Below are 22,666 nucleotides of genomic sequence, written 5' to 3'. Positions count from 1 at the left end.
GCTAACAGACCATTTGGAATGATAAGTACGTATTGATGGACAAAATATAATATGATTCAGATATTTCTTTGGCCAGCAGAGAAGGCCTTGAAGGCCCTGACGGCCCGCCACTGAGTTTGTATGTACATGCGCTGTCCCTTTAAGAAGCGACATCAGTTCAGTCAGGGTCTTAAGAAGTTCTCCAACAAAAAACAATAAAAGTCCGGGAAATTTGGAGCTTTTCTTTAGCCTAATATTTACTAGGGCATTAAGTAAGACTAAATAGTAATTCACAATTTGTATTTAGGGAATTTGAGCAACGATCTAAATGGTAATAATCACTTACCTTCCGGGCGACCAAAAGATCGGCGAAGTTTAAAAGTACATGTTAATAATAGTAATAATAGGGGTGATCCTGCTCTGCGGTTTTTCCATGAACGCGGCCATGTCTGGTCTACATTATCCGCGATATTCAAGGGATGAATGTATCTATATATATGATGCTATATGCAAACATGATTTTGACAGATTTGACTTTTATTCAATAAAATACTCGGAGATGAAACATATGAACCTAGACAACATGAACTGTAGGACATATTTACCATTGAACCACATCCCATCTGGACTTGAACAGTCCACAAAAACAGCTACTGAATAAAAGTGGCCAGTAAAAACAGATCATCTCAGGACTGGGGCGGTAGAGACGTGATGTCGGGCCAATCACGCGCAAAGGATGGGTCTGGGGTGGGGAAGCACAAACACAAATTGGAGTGACCGCACTGATAGATAGGCGTGTGCCGAGGCGTTTACCGAGCATCCACAATGCGTTGAGTGCAGCCATCTGTTTGGCATCATCCAGCCGTGCACATAAGTGGCGAGGCAAAAAGCTGCTGTGTGTTAGCGCCATCACCACCTGCTCGCAAACAAAAAACAGACAGAGACACACAAAGGTCAATTACAGTTATCACTACATAAAATTAAAAAAAACGGAATACAGTAATACCTTGACTTACTCATAGCGAGGGGCAATTTAGAGTGTCTGATCAGCCTACCGTGCATGTTTTTGGAACGTGGGAGGAAACCGGAGTACCCGGTGGAAACCCACGCAGGCCGGGGGAGAACATGCAAACTCCACACAGGTGGACCGACCTGGATTTGAACCCAGGATTCCAGGGGCTCGGAGGATGAACGAATGAATTTATTTAAAGTGGTTACCTCGTAGACCAGCCACGGCTTCCCGCCCTGATCCAGCAAGGAGAAGAGGTTGTATTGTGGGGGTGGTAAGTTGTGCAGACCACAGTACAACTCCAGCAGGCTGACAGCAGAGGTGATCTGACCACACTGGAGTTGCGGCAGGCCGGTGGTGTAGGACGAAATCATGCCCGGAAGGAGCGGGGTCACAAGCTGGTTGCCGTATGCTGTACAGAAATAGAACTACGCTGAAAGCAAAAGTACTGAAGAGATAGTTTGTCGGATTGTTCACCTGTGCCTGAAATAGACTGAAAACTCGAGTGGGAAGAAGGTGGATCGGTGGAATCCAGACCTTCTACGATGTGCCCGCCAATGGTAGTGCCATAGTTGCCCCCCACCGCACCTGCTCCGACGGGCTCCATCTCCGTCTCCGCTGTTGAGCTTGGTGACGGGTTGTGAAGTGCCTGAAAAGCCCACTCGACATTCACGATAAAAGAATTTTGCAGCATCCGCTTCTTTTTAGCACAAAGTTTCTCACGTTGACAACACCCTATGGACTTTGATAATCATGGAATTGACACACGTTCTTCATTTTTTCTGAATAAATCTTTCTATTCCAACAAGATTTGACTTACTTGGCCAACGTTGGCTTGTGGAATTTGAGCCTTTTTTCTGTCGTTGGACTTGGCCCAGTTCACCCACACGGTTTTGCCCCACAGCCTCCTTCCTGTGGTGCAAAGACAACAGTTAGAAACTCATACCTGTCAACCTCTGCCGATAACTGCCCTTATAAATGATTATGATTCCCCTTACAAACCCCCAAAAAACCTTACAAACACCGTACGAGTCGTACGGTGTTTGTAAGGTTTTTGGGGGGGTTGTAAGGGGAATCATAATCATTTATAAGGGCAGTTATCGGCAGAGGTTGACAGGTATGGTTGTTATTTGTGCACTATGTGGTGAAAGCTTTAAATCTCACTATACTTGTAGAATGACAATCAAAGCATTCAATTCAAGAAGTCGTCGTCACAAAACGATATTCAAGAATTACCGTCACTAAAAAAGTAGTACTTCAAATTAAAAACCATATTGGAATTTACGAACACTTAGTTGTAGCTCCAAATGTATTTTTTTTAGAACAAAGATGAATTAGCGTTTTCAAATATTCAAGGAATTGTAATTGCAACTGGTGATGAGCCCATTACCCATCAATTCCTTGCGAGCAAATGCAGCCTCCTTATGTGTCGGATACAGAAGAAAGGCAAAACCTCGGTGTTTGTCAATGACGCCTGGAGGCACCATGACATCCTGCAGGCCCTCTGTCACCTGTCAGAGAACATGAGATGAGGGAACAGTGCTGCGTTTATTCAAATAAACCCTTGTGTGTACCTTCTTGACCTCCTCCAAGATCTCCTCCTTACTCTTGTGGGTGGGAATGTTCCCAAGAAAGAGGCGGCAATTATTCCGAGAAGGGCACACGGCAAGAGACTTCCCTGGACGAACTTTGCGATGGTGAAGCATCCGAACAGCTTGGAGGGCCTCCTCCCTATATCACAGTGGGCATTATGAATGACCTCCAAAAGTTGCTCCTCCACAGAAAAATAGAAATGCAGCTTGTTTCAAGTTTCAGCTTACTTTTTGGTGTACATGACAAAGGCAAAGCCTCGGTTCTCTCCACTAAACTCCATCATCAGCCTGAACTCGTAGATGGTTCCAGCTGTGTTGAAGAGGGGGACCAGCTCATCTTCAAACATGTCTCTGGGAATGTGTCCCACAAACACCTCACACTCAATCCCAGGTGCCGGACCTTCCCATTCTGCAAATTAAGAATTTAGTCAGGAGTAACTTACTCGCGCATATAAGCCGCACCCTGAAAGTTGCCTTGAAATGTGTGACTTTTACAATTTCTTGCGTAATAAGCCGCCCCCCTCTGATTCCCAATTTTCACCTCCATATTCATGGTTTTAATAGGGAGTACAAATGTGTTACTTTGAAGGGAAAATCTTAAGAAAATCATCACAAGTGGTATTTCTGAGGTACCGTATGAATCAAAAGCACATGATTAGTCAATTACACACTCACCAGGTGGCGGTCCGCCATACTTCCTCTGTCCATTCGCCTGCAGAAGTTGATGTCCCGTCTTCTCCATGAGCGCCACTAATGCCAGGTGTTTGGAAATTGACTTTTTATACTCTTCTGTAAGCACCACTGGATGGTGCACCCCTGAAGATGAAGCCATCTGTCCTGTCAGGTCTTCGTGGCTCCCTGGAAAAACACATTTTTGCAATATACAAATACAGTGGTACCTCGACATACGAGTGCCCCGACATACGAGCAACTTGACATACGAGTAGAATTTCGGGCAGATATTTATCTTGAGATACGAGATAAATTTTGATATATGAGCATACAGCGGACGTGAGAGGCTGCTCATAAGAACATCATGGGCACTGTCTTTCTGGTCGCAACTCCCTCTTTGTAATGTCTCTACAAGCACTGGGCGGAGCGTTGCATTTTTTCAGTGTTTTTTTTTCCTGTTAGTGCGAATGGCATATATACTACTTCTCGTTGACAAGTGGTCGTGCGTTATCCAATTGTGAGGACATTTGTGTGCATCATTTTTGGGAATATTTTGAAGGGAATACAAAAGTAAACAACCGTCGATAGGTTGCATCTGAAAGTCAGTGTGGAGGCGGGGCAAATAGAGCCAACCCGAAAGAAAAAAAGGTACCAAAATATAAAACAAAATTAGAATTAAGTTTAGTGTAAGGTTAGATTAAATTTATTTTTGAGTGTGTCTGCATCGTAATCCAAGTTCATTTAAATTTGTTTATGTTATATTACGAGCGCGTTGCCATACAAAAAGTCTCTCTCAGTCTCTCTCTCTCCCCTCTGCGAAATCCGTCTAATTTTAGTACTATTAAACACATTTTAGTACTATTAAACCACTCGTTATTTTTTTACTTTGTTAATAGATGGCTAATTAGAACAAATAAAAATGTTTTTCCAATCCAATATGCTGTTTTGGGTGTTTTTTCGCAGGATTGGAACAAATTAATTTGTTTTTAGTTCATTTCTATGGCAAACGTTCATTTGAGTGGTGAGTAAATCGACATACGAGCTCAGTCCCGGAACCAATTAAGCTCGTATCTCGAGGTACCACTGTACATATTTAGGGTTAAATTCAATTTACTTGTTCAACTGGACGGATTGGATTAAAAACTTTCAATTCGGTACAGCACACTGTAATATTTTTTTCTATGTGAGAGCTAAATTGATATTTTAACCCCATTTCATAACATTCAACACGTTACTGTAACTGTATCATTACAGAGGTTGGCGAGTAGAACTTTATTAGATTTATAGTCACTTATAACACATAATAAATGGTTTTTATTCCATATTCCGTCCATAAAAATGTTGCCACCGAACTTCATTAAACCGGTTTTAGGTTTTAGTAAAAGTGGATTTGGAACACACCTAGAATCTCTCGGTCGGTATACGACTCAAACAATAGCGAATATAAAAGTTCAAATACAGGTATAAACTTTCATTTAGACTTATGTATTGTGAAAAAAAACTTTACCACATCATTATGATTACAGAACGGGTCTTACAGTTGACTCCGATTATGCTAACGTGCTAACGTGCTAGCGGTTAGCAAAGTGTTTTTGGTTTTTAAACTATATTTATGAAGACTCACGAAAACACTTACCACTGGTCTGTTCCGCCATTAGATCGCACTTATTTCTTTTACAATCTGAAATTAATTTCAACTCTAGCAAGGAAGCCGTTTAATTTTCATGAACTAAGAAGACCCTCAGCGCTGTTGACTAATCAAATGATTCATTTGACTGACAAAATGTGGCCGAATTAGAACAAGCCTCGAACCAGCATCCGTTTAGTATAATTTCGAAATCTAAAACAACAACAACAACAAAAAAACACTTCTGAGGAAGAAATGAAATCATTAATAATACATTAAAAAAAATATATATATATATTGGACTTTTTTTTTAACAAATAATATGTACTAGGAATGGATTACTAGTCAATCATAGAAGCCTAGTTGAAATCCTTTAATTTAACCACGAAATAACTATGGAGGTACATATTTATCTTTATTATTCATTTTCCTTACCACCTATCGTGACGAGGGTTAAGGGGTGCTGGAGCCTATCCCAGCCAGCTAACTGAACTGAAGTGGTGGCCAGCCAATCGCAGGGCACAATGAGACAAACGACCAGCAAACCAATCATAGCTAGGGGCAATTTAGAGCAGGTATGTCAAACGTACGGCCCGCGGGCCGGAACCGGCCCCCAAGGAGGTTCGATCAGGCCCGCAGGATAATTTGAAAGTGGAAAAAATGCATAAAAGACATGGAATTAATATTTTTAATTCGCTGCAATTAATTGATTATCCGCTAAGGGGTGCACTCTTTCCATCAGAGTAGAAGACAAGCCGCATCACTGAGACAGACTGAAAACAGCAGCAACTCCATACATTTTCAGTATGTATTGTATGTGCATACCTGTCAACTTATACGTTTTTCCCGTATTTTATACGTTTTTTGATCATTTCAAATTGTGTACGCCGTATAACAACTTTTGTACGGGATTTTTTTTTAAACGGATCTCGTTTTACGCATTTCGGCTCTAATCCGGATCGTCTCGGTCACTGGTAGCAGACGAAAACGTCTGTGTCAACTGCTAATATTGTCATGCTTTAAGCATAATATGCGCACACGCATTCCCCTTTCACACGAAACAGGAAATGATTAAATCATTTCCTGTTTCGTTGTTTAAGCAGCTATGAGTCATAGCGCTCGGGTCCGAAAACATTCACGGTCGCGTCACGACAACGCGGCGCGACCATAACACTTTTACGTGCACCCTATGTGAGTAAATATGTTCCGCGTTGCATTTGTACGGTTTTCTATTGCTTATTACGGGGAATTCCAATCATTAATACGGGGAGGAATTGGCCCAGGTTGACAGGTATGCGAAGCAAAAATGTCGAATCTGCTGTGAGGAAATGGCTCACTTGGCAATTTAGATAAAACTGAACTTTAAAATTTAAAACTAATATTTGCATAAGCACGAACATAATTGTTCAAATTGTCAAATGTATGGTTTTGATGTTTTTTTGTTTTTGTTTGTGTGCTTTTGGACGTCACCACATGTCGCTCGAGAGGAAGTGACGTTTAATTCCCATGTGCGAAAGAGCGAAAAAGTTTCCGTCGCTTTTGGGTGAGGGTTTCATCAATTATTGAAAATATTGACCAAAAAAGTGCCATTTTTTCGCTGTCTCGGGGATGAAAAAGAGAAAGACAGCTTTAATTTTCTAATTCTGACTCCGAGTGACCGCTCCATCCCCAAAGCTACTCGGCCTCGCTTCGTCGCTGGACCGCTCCAAAAGCATCCCGTTTTGTTTTCAACAAGGCAAAAGTACGTCACATTCCTGACTCTTTCCTCTTCTTTGATGCTCAGCGGCAGTCCTTTTCTTTAGGGAGCTTTGGGCAAAACCGTAATTAGCTAGATAACGAGATGGCATCTTTGGGTGGAGTCAAAACATTGCAACACAAAACACATTCATTACCCAAATCCGTCCGTGTCACGCACATTCTCCACGTACTACACTGCGTATTTAAGAATCGAATTTAAATTCAAATCATATGCCCATTTTGGGTCAGTTTGTCCGTTTCTGAATATTTGACTCACTGGTTTTCCCAGGTCCAATGAAGCACCACTGGGGGGCGCGCTTCCCCCACAGTGCTCACGAGTGTACGGGTCTGTATACACAATTTATACTATGTACTATTATTACAAGGTCCCTTAAGAACAGCATCACAAATATGTCTAATTTATTTAGAGCTTAGTAAATAACAGCACTGATATAGATTTCCCGTTTAGATTTAAAATCCATGATTATGCCACCTATTATTTCAAACTCTAGTTTTAAACTTGATAGTTTACTGACAAGTTTTGTTTTTCCTCCAACAAAAATAGAAAGGAAAAAAAGTTTTGTTCATGCATCGAAACAACGCACTAATCTACCTTAATTGGAATTTGTTTAGTCCCTTCACCCTCACCGTGTAATAAGTTTCTTTTCCAAACAATGTACCATAAATTAAGAGTATCTTTAATGCAGAATAATCACAACAGGTTAATACATTTCGCAATAGTGTTTTATTTCTGTTTTGATTGAAAAAAAAAAGTCCTGTTCTTGGTATTTTTCATCCTCATTTGAAAGAAGTTTGTCTTGAAATTTCATTTGTAATTTACCCTGTCATTATTTTCAATTTTTAGTCTTTGTAGCACCAAATACTCGCTCGCAATGGACACTAATTCCTACCTCTCTTTCAGGCGAACGACACAAGTGATGTCGAAAACAGGAGCCGTCGACAAATATGGCCAAAGAAAATAATGGCAAAGCCCAGGAAAAGGAACACATGCTTGCAATACGTCTACATTTTGGAACTCGTACCCTCAGGTGAGTCTTTGGAATATTCTGATTTTTCAGCCAACAAATGCACTATCAATCTTAACTCAGAGTCCATCAACATAAAAGATAAAAGCCCTAGCTAGCGCGTTCAATAAATAGGGTCAATTTATGAAATAACAAAGCTATAATCTCACCAAAAAGTATATTGCGTCATTCGATGTACTTGACAAAATCAGAGTTGTAATTTGACGTCTTGAGGATAAAGAGGTACCGTATTTTCACGACTATAAGGCGCACATAAAAGTCTTCAATTTTCTCCAAAATAGACAGGGAGGGCGCCTTATAATTCTGTGCGCTTTATATATGGACCAATACTAAATTCAAAAGCGTTTACGCAGCAATATTAAAATCTTAACTTAGTATTTACAGTATATTTGATTTTTTTTGTCCATTAAATTATTTGGCTCCACCTACGTCGTTTCAACCTCCACACACAAACCGATTAAAAAAAAAAAAAAAACGTTTTCTCACTCAAACTGCACGGAATGAATGAATTTACATCTTTTGTCCCATAAATGACATCTTTTTATTATATTTAAGACTCTTTCCATAGTTGGATTAAGCGTACATCTAATGGCGGCCGCGTTTTGTCACTCTCAATACGTTTGTTTTACATACCTGTCAACCTCTGCCGATAACTGCCCTTATAAATGATTATTGATTCCCCTTACAAACCCCCCAAAAACCTTACAAACACCGTACGACTCGTACGAGTCGTACGGTGTTTGTAAGGTTTTGGGGGGGGTTGTAAGGGGAATCATAATCATTTATAAGGGCAGTTATCGGCAGAGGTTGACAGGTATGGTTTTATGTTGGGACCGACCTTAACGTCCCCAAAAGTTGAAGTCCGTCCGTCGCGTTGACGTAACGTCAAAATAAATTACGTGACTTTAAGCTCAGCAATGCGGCATTAAGCTGTTTGCTAACGGAACCAAACGATGTCGTCCGTCCGTCGTAGATTTGGTGAAAAAGGAGCTTCAGGAGATGATGCAGTTTTTGGATCGGCGGCTTTTTCTGCCACCCGTCTTTGGCTCGTAGTTTTGGGGCGGGAAAGCAATCACCCTGGGGTAATCCTCCACGTAGACGCGTCCCACGGCTCGGGGCTGCGGGATGGGCTGGCCCAGGAAGTATCCTTCCTCCTCCGAGTCCGAAGACGAAGAGCAAGTGGAACACCACTCGTCCTCGTCTTTGTAGAGACCCGTAAAACGCTCGGTCGGGAGATCTCCCCGCGCCGGGCCTCCCGTCGCGTAGTCGACTGGCCCCGGCCCTCGTTGACGAGGCTCCGCCGCGTTCTGCCGGTACGGCCTCGGCGCCTTTTCCGAAGGCGGCGCGTTCAGGGCCAGGTCCGAATGGCTTTTGCGGGACCGGTGGCGCCTACCGCGACCGGGCTGCTGCTGCTGACTCGACGGGCGACCCGTCTCCCCGACGGCGTCGTAGCGCGCAAAAGCTCTCCGCTGCGGCCTCTCGCTCATGGGTCGTTTCCGAAAATCCACTCGGAAGCCTCCCCGGTGGCCGTTGTCCACCGTGTCTTCCGTGAACTTGACCATCTGAGGGGGCCTGGACTGGGACTTGGTCCTCCTCAGAGCCGGCGGTGGCTCGGAACGGCCGTACGGAGACGCCGGTCCTCCGTCTTGCGCGCCCTGCCTTTCCGCTTGCGCCGAGTCGGGCGACTGACCGCGGCGGAGGTGAGATGGATTAAAGGACCTGCCGTCGCTGGTCTTTTCGCAACCGTCTGCCGAAGGTTGGCGTATGGCGTGAAGGGAATAGACCGCCGCTCTTTCCCGGTCGTCCCCGTCGACGGACGCGCCTGCGGAAGAAGAACACGGAGGGTTTCCACGCCGTGAAAAGGAAAAATGAGAAGATTGGTTCTTACCGGTGATGTTGGACAGCGCCAAGGAGTCGCTGGAGTCTCCCACGCGTTGCCCCGCCTTCCTCAGCTCGTTGGCAATGCATTCCAGAGTATCTTGGTACCACTGCCTGTTCTCCGGCCACGCTTTGCCCGCCGCGGCCGATTCTTGATCCAATTCCAGCTCTTGGATCTTTCTGGCGCTGGCGGATCCCGGATGACTTCCGTAGGCCGAGTCTCCCAAGCCGTCCTGAGATTGGGCCCGGGACATTTCCTGGAGATGTTTCTGGCTCGGGTCTCCGGGAGCCGGGCCGGCTCGGGATCGCTCGGAGCTTTGGCTCCGCGGGAGACCGATCGGCGGCGAAGGAGCCAGCTCGTCTGGCTTTAGCCAAGGGTCGGAAAGGGTTAGCAGACCATTAGCGTGGTCTTTTAGGGACGGTTGTTGAATCTGTTGCAAAACTCCCCGGTCCCCAAACTTGAGCAAGAGCTGCGTCATGTAGTCCTCGTGCTGCGCCCACTCCTCGGGGTCTTCCTCTCTCCCGGCCTCCGGCTCTTCGCCATCTCTCCAAAAGCCCTCCCGGTCCAGTCCGAGGCGGGAGAGCTCCCGGCCGACGGCGTCGGCGTTCCCGCGGACGGCCGCCTCGGCGTCGAGGACCTGGCAGCGTCGCCATTGCTCGGTGGCTCTGCTACTCTTTCCCACGCGAACGCTGCGGCGGGATTCGCGAGAACGGGCCGACTGGAAGGCGGAGTCGGACGAGTCGGAAGCGTGGGGGTCTTCCCCCTGGCTGCAGGCCTTGGAACAGTAGATGTGGCCTTGCTTGGGCAGGAAGGGACAGCCCAGCAAGGACGTCTTACAATGGGCGCAACAGAAGCACTCGTCCGTGGCGTGCCAGTGTCCGCCTTCGTAGGTCATTTGCGCGTGGTCCACTCCTGCCAGTCGGTCAGACGGACTTAGCGGCGGCTATTCTGGGTCTTTGGAACCCATCCCAAGGAGCACTTACCGATATTTTGGCCGCAGGCCTCGCAGTACTCGGCGTACAGTGACTCGAAACAGCCGCAGCAGTAGGGGCGTCCGTCTTTCATGATGTAGCGTTGGCCCCCTAGCGTGGCGCCGCACTCGAAGCAGGCAAAGTGCTTCATGTGCCAATGTCGCCCTTCCGCCTCCGTACACTCGTCTGAGAATATAATCTGAAAGAGATGGATTTGGATTTGGATTCAATGTTGTTGCTACCATGATTTGTTTCATTAGAGTGGACTTTGAAAGTGTTGTATCTATACAGGTTTAACGAGTGTGTTTACCAAACACTGCCCTCTGGGGGCAATAGTGGATAGAACATATACTGTGGCCACATTGAGACTCTTAAGTATACTGGGCTAATTTAGATTTGGATTCAATGTTGTTGCTACCATGATTAGTTTCATTAGAGTGGACTTTGAAAGTGTTGTATCTATGCAGGTTTATTGCGTGTTTACCAAACACTGCCCTCTGGGGGCAATAGTGGATAGAACATATACTGTGTCCACATTGAGACTCTTAAGTATACTGGGCTATTTTATTCTTGAAGCGATTCTCGACACTGGGAAGGCTCCTCACCTCGTCACAGGAGGAGCATCTCGGTTTCATGGTTTCCGCGTGATGTCTGCCGCAGAGGATCTTGCCGTTGTTGTAGAAGTAGATCAGATCCACCAGCAGTTCTCGACACGTGGCGCACGCAAAGCACGCTGGGTGCCAGCACGGCTTTGGTCCGGCCCTTGAGGCAAAAATGGCCATCTCCCCTCCATTGATGCCACCTCCACACTGCCAAGAATATAGTCATGAGGCAATGACGTTCCGCACAAATGGTCCAGAGTCTGGAGATCATCGGTCAGACCCAAAAAGCATGTTTATGTTGGATTTGATTTCAGCCATTCTGGCCATTCTCCATTGGGACGTGAAGTATCTGTCGTAACGGAGCTCGGCGGCCTCGGTCTGGCGTGACTCCACAAAGATAATCAAGTGTGCCTCGCACGTCTTTATTTAACCCGCAAGAGCCAGGGGATAGCGTGCCCAGCTGTTTGCTATTATTACCAGAGCGGACAGGCTCGTGTTTGTCCCTGAGAAGAACAGAAAGTGGAACCTCGGGATTTGTTTGGGAACACGTGTGCATTCCTAGTTGTGTGTAGGTGTACCACCAGACCAGACCAGATGACAATGGTCACAACAGAGCGCTCTTTCCACTGCGGATTAGCACGCGTCTTTGTCAGATGTTTTTGTTAGCATCTATGTTTGGGCAGTGGTGTGCCTGCTGTCAAGGCCTTCTCTGCTGGCTAAGAAATATCTGAATCACAGACTGATGTTCATTATATTTTGTCCATGAATACTTATTAAATAATTCCAAATGGTCTGTTAGCTTCCTTTCATTGCTTTTCCCCCTGGTTGCACTGCTTCCAGATGTTTGTTTTCATATTGAAGCATTTAACCAATCACATTTCAGCCATTATTTGTTGCCAGGGTCAGAAATCTGCCTCAAGGCCTTCACAATCAGTTCTGCAGGCTCTGCTGCGTTAAACAAGCATCGATAAGACTGTTGCTTTAACAGATTTTGAGTTGGCAACACCACAATGCCTTCTCGCAGGCTTAGGGATACGTCATCGCTTTCACCAACTATGATTCGCTAGTGATAGAGTGGAATAGCCAGAGCTACCAAACTGTATCTGGAGCGAGCTGCACAAGCAAATATATTGTTGTGTTGATTTAAAGCCATTTTCAAGACAGACTTTTCAAGAAAAAAAAGCTGGACATCATTAAGAAAGGTCGGACAACTCCAAAGCAAGCAAATCTGTCGCAATCGGCAACAAACTTTTTCAGCACTAAATCGAATAAAAACGTATGCCAGAAATACGACAGGACAGGCTTGACTTTCAGCATTAGCTTCGATGGCGATAGAAAAGAAGGTAGAAAGAAAGGAGGATGGATATTGTGTACAGTTAAAAGGGATTTTTGGTGAGTAAAATATGGCTATATTCCTAAATAATATTTCAATTGTATGAGGTTATTATTGATTATTTTTTATGTGTCGCAGCTGTAGCTGCAGTAGAGGTTTTATAGTCATAAAGTAGTTTTTACTGAAGGCGTCACTAGGAAATGCACGGACCACCACTGTGTTTGGGGTTTTCCGGTATGAAAAGCATTGCCGCGTTGGGAACAACAATGAGGAAGGAATCTTAATCCTGTGAATCTTGTGATGGTGTCTGTGGCGCCACCTACGTTTTCGCAGCGAGTGTGTTGTAGAGCTCGCGGCAGGATCTTGGGCGTTCCCCTCCCGAGCGCCTCTCTCTTCCGCTGGGCGCTGAACATGTCAAGCTCCCTGTTTTCTTCCTCCGTTAGCCATTGGCAGTAGCGCACCTAATCAAAACAAAGCCGTTTCGGTCAAGATGGGAAGATTAGAAAACGGCTAACGTAAACTCTTATCGGTGCGGATCCCAACTTGGCTATTGTTTTGTTTAACATTAGCCCGGGCTTTAATCAGTCGTTTGTTTTTGTCGCCAACTTTCTCCGTCGCCATGACCAGATTTGTTTGGTTTTGTTCGTGGCGACAACTCGGTCTTGAGCAAATAGTACGCTAACGTGACCGACGCTCGTTTTTTTCAGCTAAGCTACGCTAACATGACTGTCGGTAAGCAGGCGGTGCGTGGAGTGCTACGATAGCTGTTTTTTTCAGCTAAGCTACGCTAACACGACGGTCGGTAACCAGGCGGTGCGTGGAGTGCTACGATAGCTGTTTTTTTTTCAGCTAAGCTATGCTAACACGACGATCGGTAAGCAGGCGGTGCGTGGAGTGCTACAATAGCTGTTTTTTTTTTCAGCTAAGCTACGCTAACACAACGGTCGGTAAGCAGGCAGTGCGTGGAGTGCTACGATAGCTGTTTTTTTCAGCTAAGCTACGCTAACACGACGGTCGGTAAGCAGGCGGTGCGTGGAGTGCTACGATAGCTGTTTTTTTTTCAGCTAAGCTACGCTAACACGGCGGTCGGTAAGCAGGCGGTGCTGGAGTGCTACAATAGCTGTTTTTTTCCAGCTAAGCTACGCTAACACGGCAGTCGGTAAGCAGGCGGTGCGTGGAGTGCTACAATAGCTGTTTTTTTCCAGCTAAGCTACGCTAACACAACGGTCGGTAAGCAGGCGGTGCGTGGAGTGCTACGATAGCTGTTGTTCTAGCATGCTAATCTAAAACTACAGTTTTTGGAAAGGTACTGAGATGAAAACGGTAAACAAAACTCTCGGAGATTCCTCATAAAGCCCGTCACCCCCGTTACCTCGTTGTCGTGAGGTGGCAGCTGGTAGAGTAGCTGTCTGATGCGGTTCTTCTCGCCAGAACTGTTAACGTACGGCACCTTATCTTCCGGCAGGTAGGAAAAATACATCTGGACCTTGAAGTCAAGAACAATGCGTCAACTGAAATTGGGTTCGCTAGGTGACTTTGCGCAATGAATGAGGGCATATATGGAATCAATAGAGAATGACTGCTACTGTGTGGCCCTTTTTTTTTTTTGGTCGGATTCATTGACCCAACATGTCGATCTCAATCCCGTCACAGGCGACCGACTGTGAAACTCTCTAGACGTTCCGGAGAGTCGTGTTTGCTTAACCCATTTCCCTCTAAAAGTCTAAAATGTTTATGTATTTTGTGCATTGGGAGGGGTGGAAAGTCCAAGCTTAGACCTTGACGCCGTGTGTGAAAGATTGGACGTTATGAGAATAATTGATCGTAAACATCTAGATCACATGTGTCAAAGTGGCGGCCCGGGGGCCAAATCAGGCCCGCCGCATCATTTTGTGTGGCCCGGGAAAGTCAATGATGAGTGCCGACTTTCTGTTTTAGGATCAAATTCAAATGAAGAGTATAGATGTAGATTAAATTTCCGGATTTTCTCCCTTTTAAAATCAATAATTGTCATTTTTTAATCCATTTTTTAACGGAAAATATTTGTATATTTATTTTTCGATTTTACAAAATGCTTTTTGAACTAAAAACACAAAATAAAGAAAAAGTGGAAAACGGAAAATATTTGTATATTTAATTTTCGATTTTACAAAATGCTATTTGATCTAAAAACACAAAAGAAAGAAAAATTGGATTAAAAAATTGCAGTGATTGATTTTAAAAAGGGGAAAATCAGGAAATGTAATGTACATTTATCATCATTTGAATTTGATCCAAAAATAGAAACTCATGATTTATATATTGGGCCGCACAAAATGATGCAGCGGGCCAGATTTGGCCCCCGGGCCGCCACTTTGACACCTGTGATCGAGATGGAACGACGGGAACAAAAACTGATGGTATTTTGGCCACGTTGCGTAGCTCAAATGCTTTGAATTTGAATTTTTGGAGAAACGACATACATTGTAGTTTGATAGTGGCTTGAAAAAGCTTTGAAGGGTTACCTGCTCAGGCCTAAGTCCAGGAGGAACCCACGTGTACTCTTCTAGTGCGCAGCCAGAGTCGTCGTCCGAGGTGGAGCTCCTCTGGAAGCTCATGGGCGCCTTGCCCTTCCTCCCACCGGGAATCGGCTCCATCTCCGTTCCTCCACGGGAAGGACAGGACGCTCCACTCGTTCGCCGCGCTCCGGGACCCTCGCGTGCGGACGCTGCGGTTTGGCGAAAAAAAGCCAGTTAGAAAAAAGGGAAAAAAAAGTTTGTTTTTTAAAGAAAAAAAAATGTTTTTTTAAGGAAAAAAAAGTTGTTTATTAAAGAAAAAATATTTTTTTAAAGAAAAAAAATATTTTTTTAAAGAAAAAAAATGGGGTTTTTTAAAGAAAAAAATGTTTTTTGTTTTTTGGGGGGCCCGTCGACCCATTAGTGTCGCGCGAGGCCTTTCATGCTTGATGAGAAATGAAAACAAGGAGGCACTCCAGTTGATGTGTCATGGAAAAATCCAAGCAGGCTTTTCCATTAAGACCAAAGCACTGCGCTTTTCCCCTTCATGCCAGAAACTCGAGACATTTTAGGACAAACATTTAACATTTTCATGGACGGGCCAGCTTTAAAGAGCGAGGCGGACTTGGGCAACAGATGTTGCCAGTCTGTAAACATCTGTTGCTTTCCAGCTTGTAAGAACACGTAAGCCTGCCGTGGCCTGGATGATTGCTGCCGCTTTATATGTGCATAAGAGATGGCCCCTCTCTAGCATTAGCATTTCTAGCATTAGCATACAGTTCCATCAAGGACAGACAAAAGAGAAAATGTTTTTGCATAAAAGTCAATGATGAGTAATGGGAATGTCACTTTGTTCTTTTGGGCCTAATCCATCAGCTTTTATGGTCCCGTAGATAGTGTTATCAGGAAGAGAATTCTTATGCCGCCCACGTTAAAGACCGCTTAGCAAAACATTCAGAATGAAACCATTATTTTTTAGAGGACTACATAGTTGACTGGATCAACTTTGGTGGCATCGGTGTGTGTGTGTGTGTATTCTTATACTTGGAATAGGCTTTTTTAAAATTCTTGAACCAATCTATGTCATATTTAATCGAGCGTATGCAGATGCTAACTGACTAATTTGGTAGATTTTGAGCAGTACCTTATAAAGGGAGACAAATGTTCATGTTAATTATAATCCATAAATATAAACATACAAAAAAACACTTGCGCTAAAATACACACTCAAATGCCCGCTAGGTTAATGCTAGTATGCGAATATGCAAAAAAAAAAGGAAATCCAGAAAAAAAACAGGCTTTTGTTTTGAGTAAAAATGTAGTTTTGCCAAAGTCTTATCACAATTTTTAAGACAATGTTCACCTAAAGCTGTTTTTGTTTTTCACCGTTTAAAGTATTTTTGTTCTTCTATGCATTTAGGCGTTTTTTTACAGTTTGAAACGGTTACATTTTTTTCTTTTTACAGTGTTTTTTGGGGGGTTGGATAACTTTATTCATCCCGTGTTCGGGAAATTTCGTTGTCACAGTAGCAAGAGGGTGAGGATGCAGAAATAGGAAAGGCATTTTAGACATAAATAGATAGGTAATAAGTATATAAAGTCTTAAGAGACAATAAAACGTAAAAATAAAGGATAAAAAAGCTGTAATAATACAGAATAGGGTTCTGAGGGTTTAGGGAGCTACTGCATCTTGGCGCCATTGATTTTTCAGACTTTTTGGCACTTTTTAAATGATTTTCTTAAGAGGTTTGGGCCGTAACTGTAGATCCAACCCCCCCCCCCCCCAAACACCCAAAAGCTCCCCAAAGGCTGAAGAAAAATATTAAATAGCGAGGTTCAAAGACCGAGGTCATCGCTTGTTCACGTTGTTCGCCTGTTTTTTGTTTTTTTTAAAGCCAAATGGGTGACACGGGGAGCAACGGGGGTCACTTAACACCACCCGAGCACTTAGTAAAAACCTCTAGAAAAAGCATCTTTTCTACCTGCTCACTTTCACTTGTTCAACCCAATCACGGCGCTAATCCAATGGAGTCACATGGCGTTGACGGCTTTTCCCTGGTGCGAACGTCTCCGAACGTTAATCAGAAGCGGTGGAGCGCCTCATTGAGCTATCCCCAATCTTTGAGAGGAGGTCCCAGAGTGCCAACGTCTCTCTAATGTGGAGAGAGCTAGCGTATGTGTGGAGGTGGGTCGCTAGCAGCGCCCCACCTCCGCCTCCGTTCCTCCTCCAAAATGACACCCTGCCCCCCTCGGCAACTTGACTGAATGTTAATGCCAACCAACCCCGACCACACTGTAATTGTCATCAACTTTAACCCTTTACGGCAGGGTTGGGCTAACTTTTTGGCCCGGGGGACACATTGACTTTCAAAATTTGACAGGCGGGCCGGCCGGGTCAGCACAAGATACGATACATATAAACACTGCATCCGTTAACAGTACATTTGAAACATAAACCGAAAAAAAGGACTAAAGTATGAACATACTCATCCATACCTGTCAACCTCTGCCGATAACTGCCCTTATAAATGATTATGATTCCCCTTACAAAGCCCCAAAAAACCTTACAAACACCGTACGAGTCTTGTGAGAAAGGACATGACACCAGCTGTCCATTTTTCCAAAATCACAAAACCGACGGCAGAATTGCTCATGCAGGTCATCCAATGATTTCCTGTATTTTGACCACATAAAAAAAATATATATATATATATATATATTTTAAAAAAATAAAAATAAATATATAATTTAAAAAAAATTTAAAAAAAAAAATCCAAAAAATGAAAAATAAACCAAAAAAAGAAACAATTAAATATTTATATTTAAAAAAAAATGAAAAAATAAAAAATTATAATTTTAAATAAAAAAACAAATAAAATATATATATATATATATATATATATTTTTTTTTTTAAATTACAAAATAAAATAAAACAATATAATAATTTGGACAACGTCGGCGGGCCGGATTAAAAGGCCTAACGGGCCGTATATGGCCCGCGGGCCGTAGTTTGCCCATGTCTGCTTTACGGGGTCCCCCTCACCCCATCGATACGTAGCGCTGAAGAGGAAGCGGTCCGAAGATTCCCTAAAAACGGGAAGTGACCCTGGATGCAGAAGCGACTGGGAAACGAGCCAAGCGGTCCAAAATCAACAAGCTGTTAGTTTCTCGAGGAAGAAGTGTGTTTTAAACCTAAAACCACATGACTCAAGTCTGATTCCTTAAGCCACCAAAAGTCATTGAGGTTTAAAAGTCGGCCTTTGTGACACGTTGTCATTTTGGTGGTGACTTATTTGGACAAGGTCGCCGCCATCTGTCATTGTAGCCGGCGGCCTGAAAAGCCGGTCGGAATCAGTGAAAACGCCCCGGGATGAAAAATTAGTTTACCCAATTGTCCGGCGGGACAAAGACGGCTCCTCTGCCCCTGACAACCAGGCTAAGTGACTTAACGTTGGGGGCCCGTTCGTCACATGCCACATTAGCCCAACGGCACTCGCTTATGCTTTGCTCCGGCCACACTTCTTATAAAGTGGCCGTGAAGCTTGAGAATGTCGCAAAGCGGCGTTCTATCTGTTTCATATTGAAACGGGCCTTGACCCCTGGGCTGCGATCCTTCCAAAAAGCCAGATCTTCTCAGGTTCTCCCCGTTGGCCCAAATGCGGGGGTCTGGCCAGGGCCAATATTCCTCCACGCTCCTCGCCACGGCCCGTTTAGCTGACTCGTCATCAAAGCCAATGCTGAGCTAGCGGGGTGTTACTTCAACGCCTTTGGGACAATGAAGGCGCCCGTAAAAGTGCCGTAAAATGCAGGAAATTGCCAAGTGACCTTCGGAAGAGGTTTGGGAAGCGCTGCTTCTAGTTACCGGAGTAATTAGTTTTGCGGGAAATCGCTTTCTTATGTCTGTGTTCCCAGATCGATTTTCTCCAGGTCTTTACCCTACGATACTTTGATTTGGAGCTAACAGAATCTAGCAACATGTTGGCTAGGCGTTTGATTATAAAATGATTTGACTGTTTTTCAATAAAGCATTCCCGCAATCCGTGAATTGATATTAATATTACAACAAATTGTCATCTACGTTCTCTTTGTTGCTAGTTTTCAATCGTTTTCCGTGCATTACTCGTGTACAGCTAGCAGGGTGTGCTAATTTGCTCACTATTATAGCCTAAAAAAAATACATTACGATTGGGTTCATTGGTTTTCATTTGGTATCCTCATACGTCCTTGTCCTCGATCCGGTCCGGTCCAAAATGATTGTTCCGACTTACAATTTCTGGTATTAGCAACTCTCTGAAAACATTGAAGTCTAATCTGCAACAGATGGCACGGGCAATCAAAGAGGAAGTGGTTTTAAAGGCTCGACGGCAGGATTTGTAGCTTTCGGAACCAAATGACGTCGTTTTCGGACAACCAAAGTCGGTGGACGGTGGTTACGGCGCTCCCTCCGGTTCCTCCAGGTACTCTCGGGACGGACTTGGCCATCTAAGACGTTCATCTTAAAAGGGCATTCCGTTCGAAGTTCCTCCCCAAGTTCTAAATCAAGCAAAATCCACGCCGCATATCTAAAACAATGTCAAAACACGCCCACACATGTCGCATTTCACGGTCGGCTGGTTGAAGATAATGAACGCCTTGGCTCGCAGCTTAGCGTCTGGTTTTTTGAGGTCAATAGTGTAAACACAACAGACACTTTTAAGTACCTCATTAATGCAAAGGGCAATTGAAAGCTGGAGGAAGAGACAAATGGATGTCGTCGCACTGTAACCTTGCTTGACAACACTCAAATGACTGCTTTTGAGGCGCTCGGAAAGCCCCGAGCTCTTTTGCGCTAACGGCTATCGTAGAAGAAATACAGTGGAGACGAGGACGATGATGTTTTCATTAGTCATCTCAATTCTAAACTAAGTGCAAGCAGATTTCATGCAAAAGTCCACCGCGGTGGAATGTGTAAACAATCGAGCTCATCGGCTAACGGGCTCTTTTCAAGGGCGCGGCTAAAGCTAGCTTGCCGCAATTTTCAAGTTCGACTTATTCAGACCTCTAAAATGAGAAAATCACAAGTTAAGAGTCCTTAAGAATTTGACAAAGGTTTACTTTCAAATCTCAAGTTAGCATGACTAAGTCGAAAGCGCTAAAAATAGATCTTTTTGCCAAAAAGCAGGCCCTCTTAAAACAGTAAACACTTTCATAGCAAACTATTCTTACAGCTCGGTCATTAAATCAATCATTGAAGTGTACGAAAATAGGATTTGAAGCTTTTAAAAAAAAAAATCAAATAAAGAAATACAATGACTCAGCGTTTTTGGCTGGATGATGCGTTTCATCACATTGTTAGCTAACACCAAAAAATCCTGAACTGAAAGCCACATTATCAGATGAGAGCTCCATTTTTTTTTTCTTGTTCCTGCCACTTTCCTGTCTCTGGGTGGTCGCCTAACCACGAATAATTACGCCTCCCTTGCAACCGAGATGCTATCTATGCTATTAGACGAACAAGCCTTTTAATTATTATCATCTAATAATCATTGCTTTTTTTATGTCTGCGTGGCTGGAGACTGTCTGGGGAATTTTTTTTTTTTTTTTTTTTTTTGAGCGTTTACGACTGTCTTTAATCATCATCAAATGGAACCGTGTGTACAGGTAATTAAGTCGGTGCCGAAGCGAGTCTCGGAGTCTTCGCTCCGCCGTGCGGGGGCCTTTATTCAAAGTGGTTTTGGCCCTCAAAACGGACCATAATGCCAGCCTTGTGCGGCCCGGCGGCTCGGCCTCGTAACCGCCGGAGCCAAAAGATTGGCATTAACGGTCAGAGGTGGAGTGGCGTGAAACCAGAACCGGAATTTGCGGAGAATTGGCCTTTTCTAGATCGCCGCTAGCATTTTCTAGTCTTGTCTTTTTGACGTGTAAGGATCCTGGCGGACGGACTCTTCTACCGTGGTCAGTCCTGCGGCAGATTTGTCCAATTTCCAACAAATCTGCTCCCCATTTAAACTGAAGAGACTTTTGTTCCCAATGGCCTGGTCCTCATTATTAAGTCTTCTGTTTCTTCGCATGCTAAGACCCCTAAGACCCCCCCTAGCCCTCCCACACATAGCATTTTCTGATGTTTGCGATGATTTACACATCCCGGCGCTGGATTGGTTCCACGGCGCGGCTGCACAAACACGGCAGTGTTGGTGGCGGCGACGAGACGGCGGACAGTGTTGCGATTGACACGCGTGTATTGCTCACATTCATGTTTGTCTTTCTTATTAGCTCAATTTGTTTGATCTCATTCCAATGTGTGGCGTGCGTGCGCATGGAAACGTCGGACTGCCTCATCCCATAAATCATGAGTCAGCCAGCTGCAAAACACTCAAAGTCATTAGCAACATTCCGTGCGCCGTTTGTTGTTCAACGGCAACGTAAGCGTTTAAGCTCCCTTTCCTGGGAAATTGACATTTCGGGACGTTTGTGCATCATCGTTCCGATTCAAGCTAATTTTTCGAATTGACTCAACCTCCTAGTGGTTGTCGAGCATTGTTTTTTTTTTTTTTCCAGGACCGTATCCAACAATACCAAAACACGGCGGCGGTCCGTGCATTTTCTAGCGACGCCTTCAATCCAACCCTCAAAAAATATTTTATGGCTATAAAACCTCTACTGCATCTACAGCTGCGACACATAAAAATAATCAATAATAACCTGATACAATTAAAATATTATTTAGGAATATAGCCATATTTTACTCACCAAAAATCCTTTTTAACTGTACTGAAACTAATGATGGCAACTCGGGATGGTGTCGTATTTGTAAACAGAGCATGGACGCTTTTTTTTCGTCGCTTTAGCCATACTAGTGACTGTTTTAGCTAGCACCTGCTTTTTTTGCCAAAAAAAAAGCTACCAGGCATGTCCGCTTGAGAAAAAAAATGGCTGACCGATTAACAGAGACACTGGCATGAAACACAAACGCCACACACAGATACATACTCATTAACAAAGGCTAAGCATTGCTCCGGGCCCCCCACGAAGGGGGATCCACACCTCAGCCAGCCGCCGTCGTCACCTGATCCTCCCACTTGACTGCCCTGATCCCGAATCAGCCACCAAAAAAATGTATCCGATCGCTCTGGGTGGGATAAGAAGGCTCTCCAGTTTCCATCTAAGCGCCGCCGCCACTCACGCATCCTTTTTTTTTTTTTTTGGTCATTCTCACAGATCATTTGGCGTTCTGGACCGGTTCTTGACCGTCAGTCTCGGGGACTGGAAAGTCCGCCCGAGTGACGAGCACCAGCTGAGTCCGTCCGCACATCTGGAAAGCAACTCTAGCACCCCCTACACTCGGAAAAGCCCTTATCTGGGCGAAATACCTTGACGTCACCAGACACGAGTGTTTGGAAAAAGTTGGAACTCACCCGAGTGGCCGCAGAATGGAGCTTCTCTGGGTAGGTTATTCCCTTTTTTAAAAAAAAAAAATCAAGGCAAAACTAAGCTAACTAAAGTCAACACTGCAGAGTCATCTTTGGTTTTGAATCAGAGAGAGAGAAAGAGAGTGACCGGGAGTGAGCGGTCGCTACGCAGCTCTGGCACCGATTTAGAGAGTCGAGGAACGATATTAGCCGAGCTGCATGTCTATTGGCTTGAAAAAAAAACCAAGCAGCCCTCCCTCCTTCTATACTCCTCCTCCCCTCCTCTGCTTTCACGCGCCGGCTCTCCTCACTTGGGACGGCATTCCGTGTGGCGC

General features: G+C 44.4%; 3 protein-coding genes across 12 annotated transcripts in view; 1 reads left to right on the top strand and 2 right to left on the bottom strand.

Moving 5' to 3' along the window:
• Nucleotides 1–495: 495 nt before the first annotated feature.
• LOC144069082 (putative RNA-binding protein 46) lies at nucleotides 496–5,033 on the bottom strand. 4 transcript variants are annotated; one of them, XM_077594167.1, is made up of 10 exons: nucleotides 4,889–5,033; nucleotides 3,256–3,438; nucleotides 2,809–2,989; nucleotides 2,563–2,719; nucleotides 2,379–2,499; nucleotides 1,809–1,900; nucleotides 1,466–1,649; nucleotides 1,198–1,400; nucleotides 793–895; nucleotides 496–721 (listed from the first exon to the last, which is right to left on the bottom strand). In XM_077594167.1, exons 1-10 carry the CDS (start codon nucleotides 4,905–4,907, stop codon nucleotides 666–668), a joined length of 1,299 nt encoding a protein of 432 aa, XP_077450293.1. In that variant the 5' UTR covers nucleotides 4,908–5,033; the 3' UTR covers nucleotides 496–665. The 4 variants fall into 4 exon arrangements, with proteins under 4 accessions (XP_077450293.1, XP_077450296.1, XP_077450295.1 ...); XM_077594170.1 differs by having other exon boundaries at nucleotides 1,577–1,649; XM_077594169.1 differs by having other exon boundaries at nucleotides 1,466–1,637.
• Nucleotides 5,034–6,383: 1,350 nt separating this feature from the next.
• The window catches only part of LOC144069175 (uncharacterized), a 34,231-nt gene continuing 17,948 nt past the window's right edge, over nucleotides 6,384–22,666 (top strand). For 2 of the 4 annotated variants that reach the window (XM_077594345.1, XM_077594346.1), the window contains exons 1-3: nucleotides 6,391–6,620; nucleotides 7,539–7,665; nucleotides 22,141–22,367. The gene's annotated coding sequence lies outside the window, so the exon portion shown is untranslated. Of the gene's footprint in view, nucleotides 6,621–7,538; nucleotides 7,666–22,140; nucleotides 22,368–22,666 lie in introns of all 4 variants that reach the window. The other 2 variants (XM_077594349.1, XM_077594348.1) reach the window with 2 other exon arrangements.
• Nucleotides 8,488–22,566, bottom strand: LOC144069172 (prickle-like protein 1). 4 transcript variants are annotated; one of them, XM_077594336.1, is made up of 8 exons: nucleotides 21,913–22,565; nucleotides 14,952–15,154; nucleotides 13,820–13,933; nucleotides 12,771–12,908; nucleotides 11,118–11,321; nucleotides 10,525–10,711; nucleotides 9,551–10,453; nucleotides 8,488–9,484 (listed from the first exon to the last, which is right to left on the bottom strand). In XM_077594336.1, exons 1-8 carry the CDS (start codon nucleotides 21,914–21,916, stop codon nucleotides 8,655–8,657), a joined length of 2,583 nt encoding a protein of 860 aa, XP_077450462.1. In that variant the 5' UTR covers nucleotides 21,917–22,565; the 3' UTR covers nucleotides 8,488–8,654. The 4 variants fall into 4 exon arrangements, with proteins under 4 accessions (XP_077450462.1, XP_077450461.1, XP_077450464.1 ...); XM_077594335.1 differs by having other exon boundaries at nucleotides 8,488–10,453; nucleotides 21,913–22,566; XM_077594338.1 differs by having other exon boundaries at nucleotides 8,488–10,453; nucleotides 22,338–22,565.

This window comes from Stigmatopora argus, chromosome 23, assembly GCF_051989625.1.
Source record: "Stigmatopora argus isolate UIUO_Sarg chromosome 23, RoL_Sarg_1.0, whole genome shotgun sequence".
In the NCBI taxonomy this organism is placed as follows: Eukaryota; Metazoa; Chordata; class Actinopteri; order Syngnathiformes; family Syngnathidae; genus Stigmatopora; species Stigmatopora argus.
The sequence above is the reverse complement of the archived record's forward strand: the minus strand, read 5'-3'. Positions and strand labels throughout refer to the sequence as shown.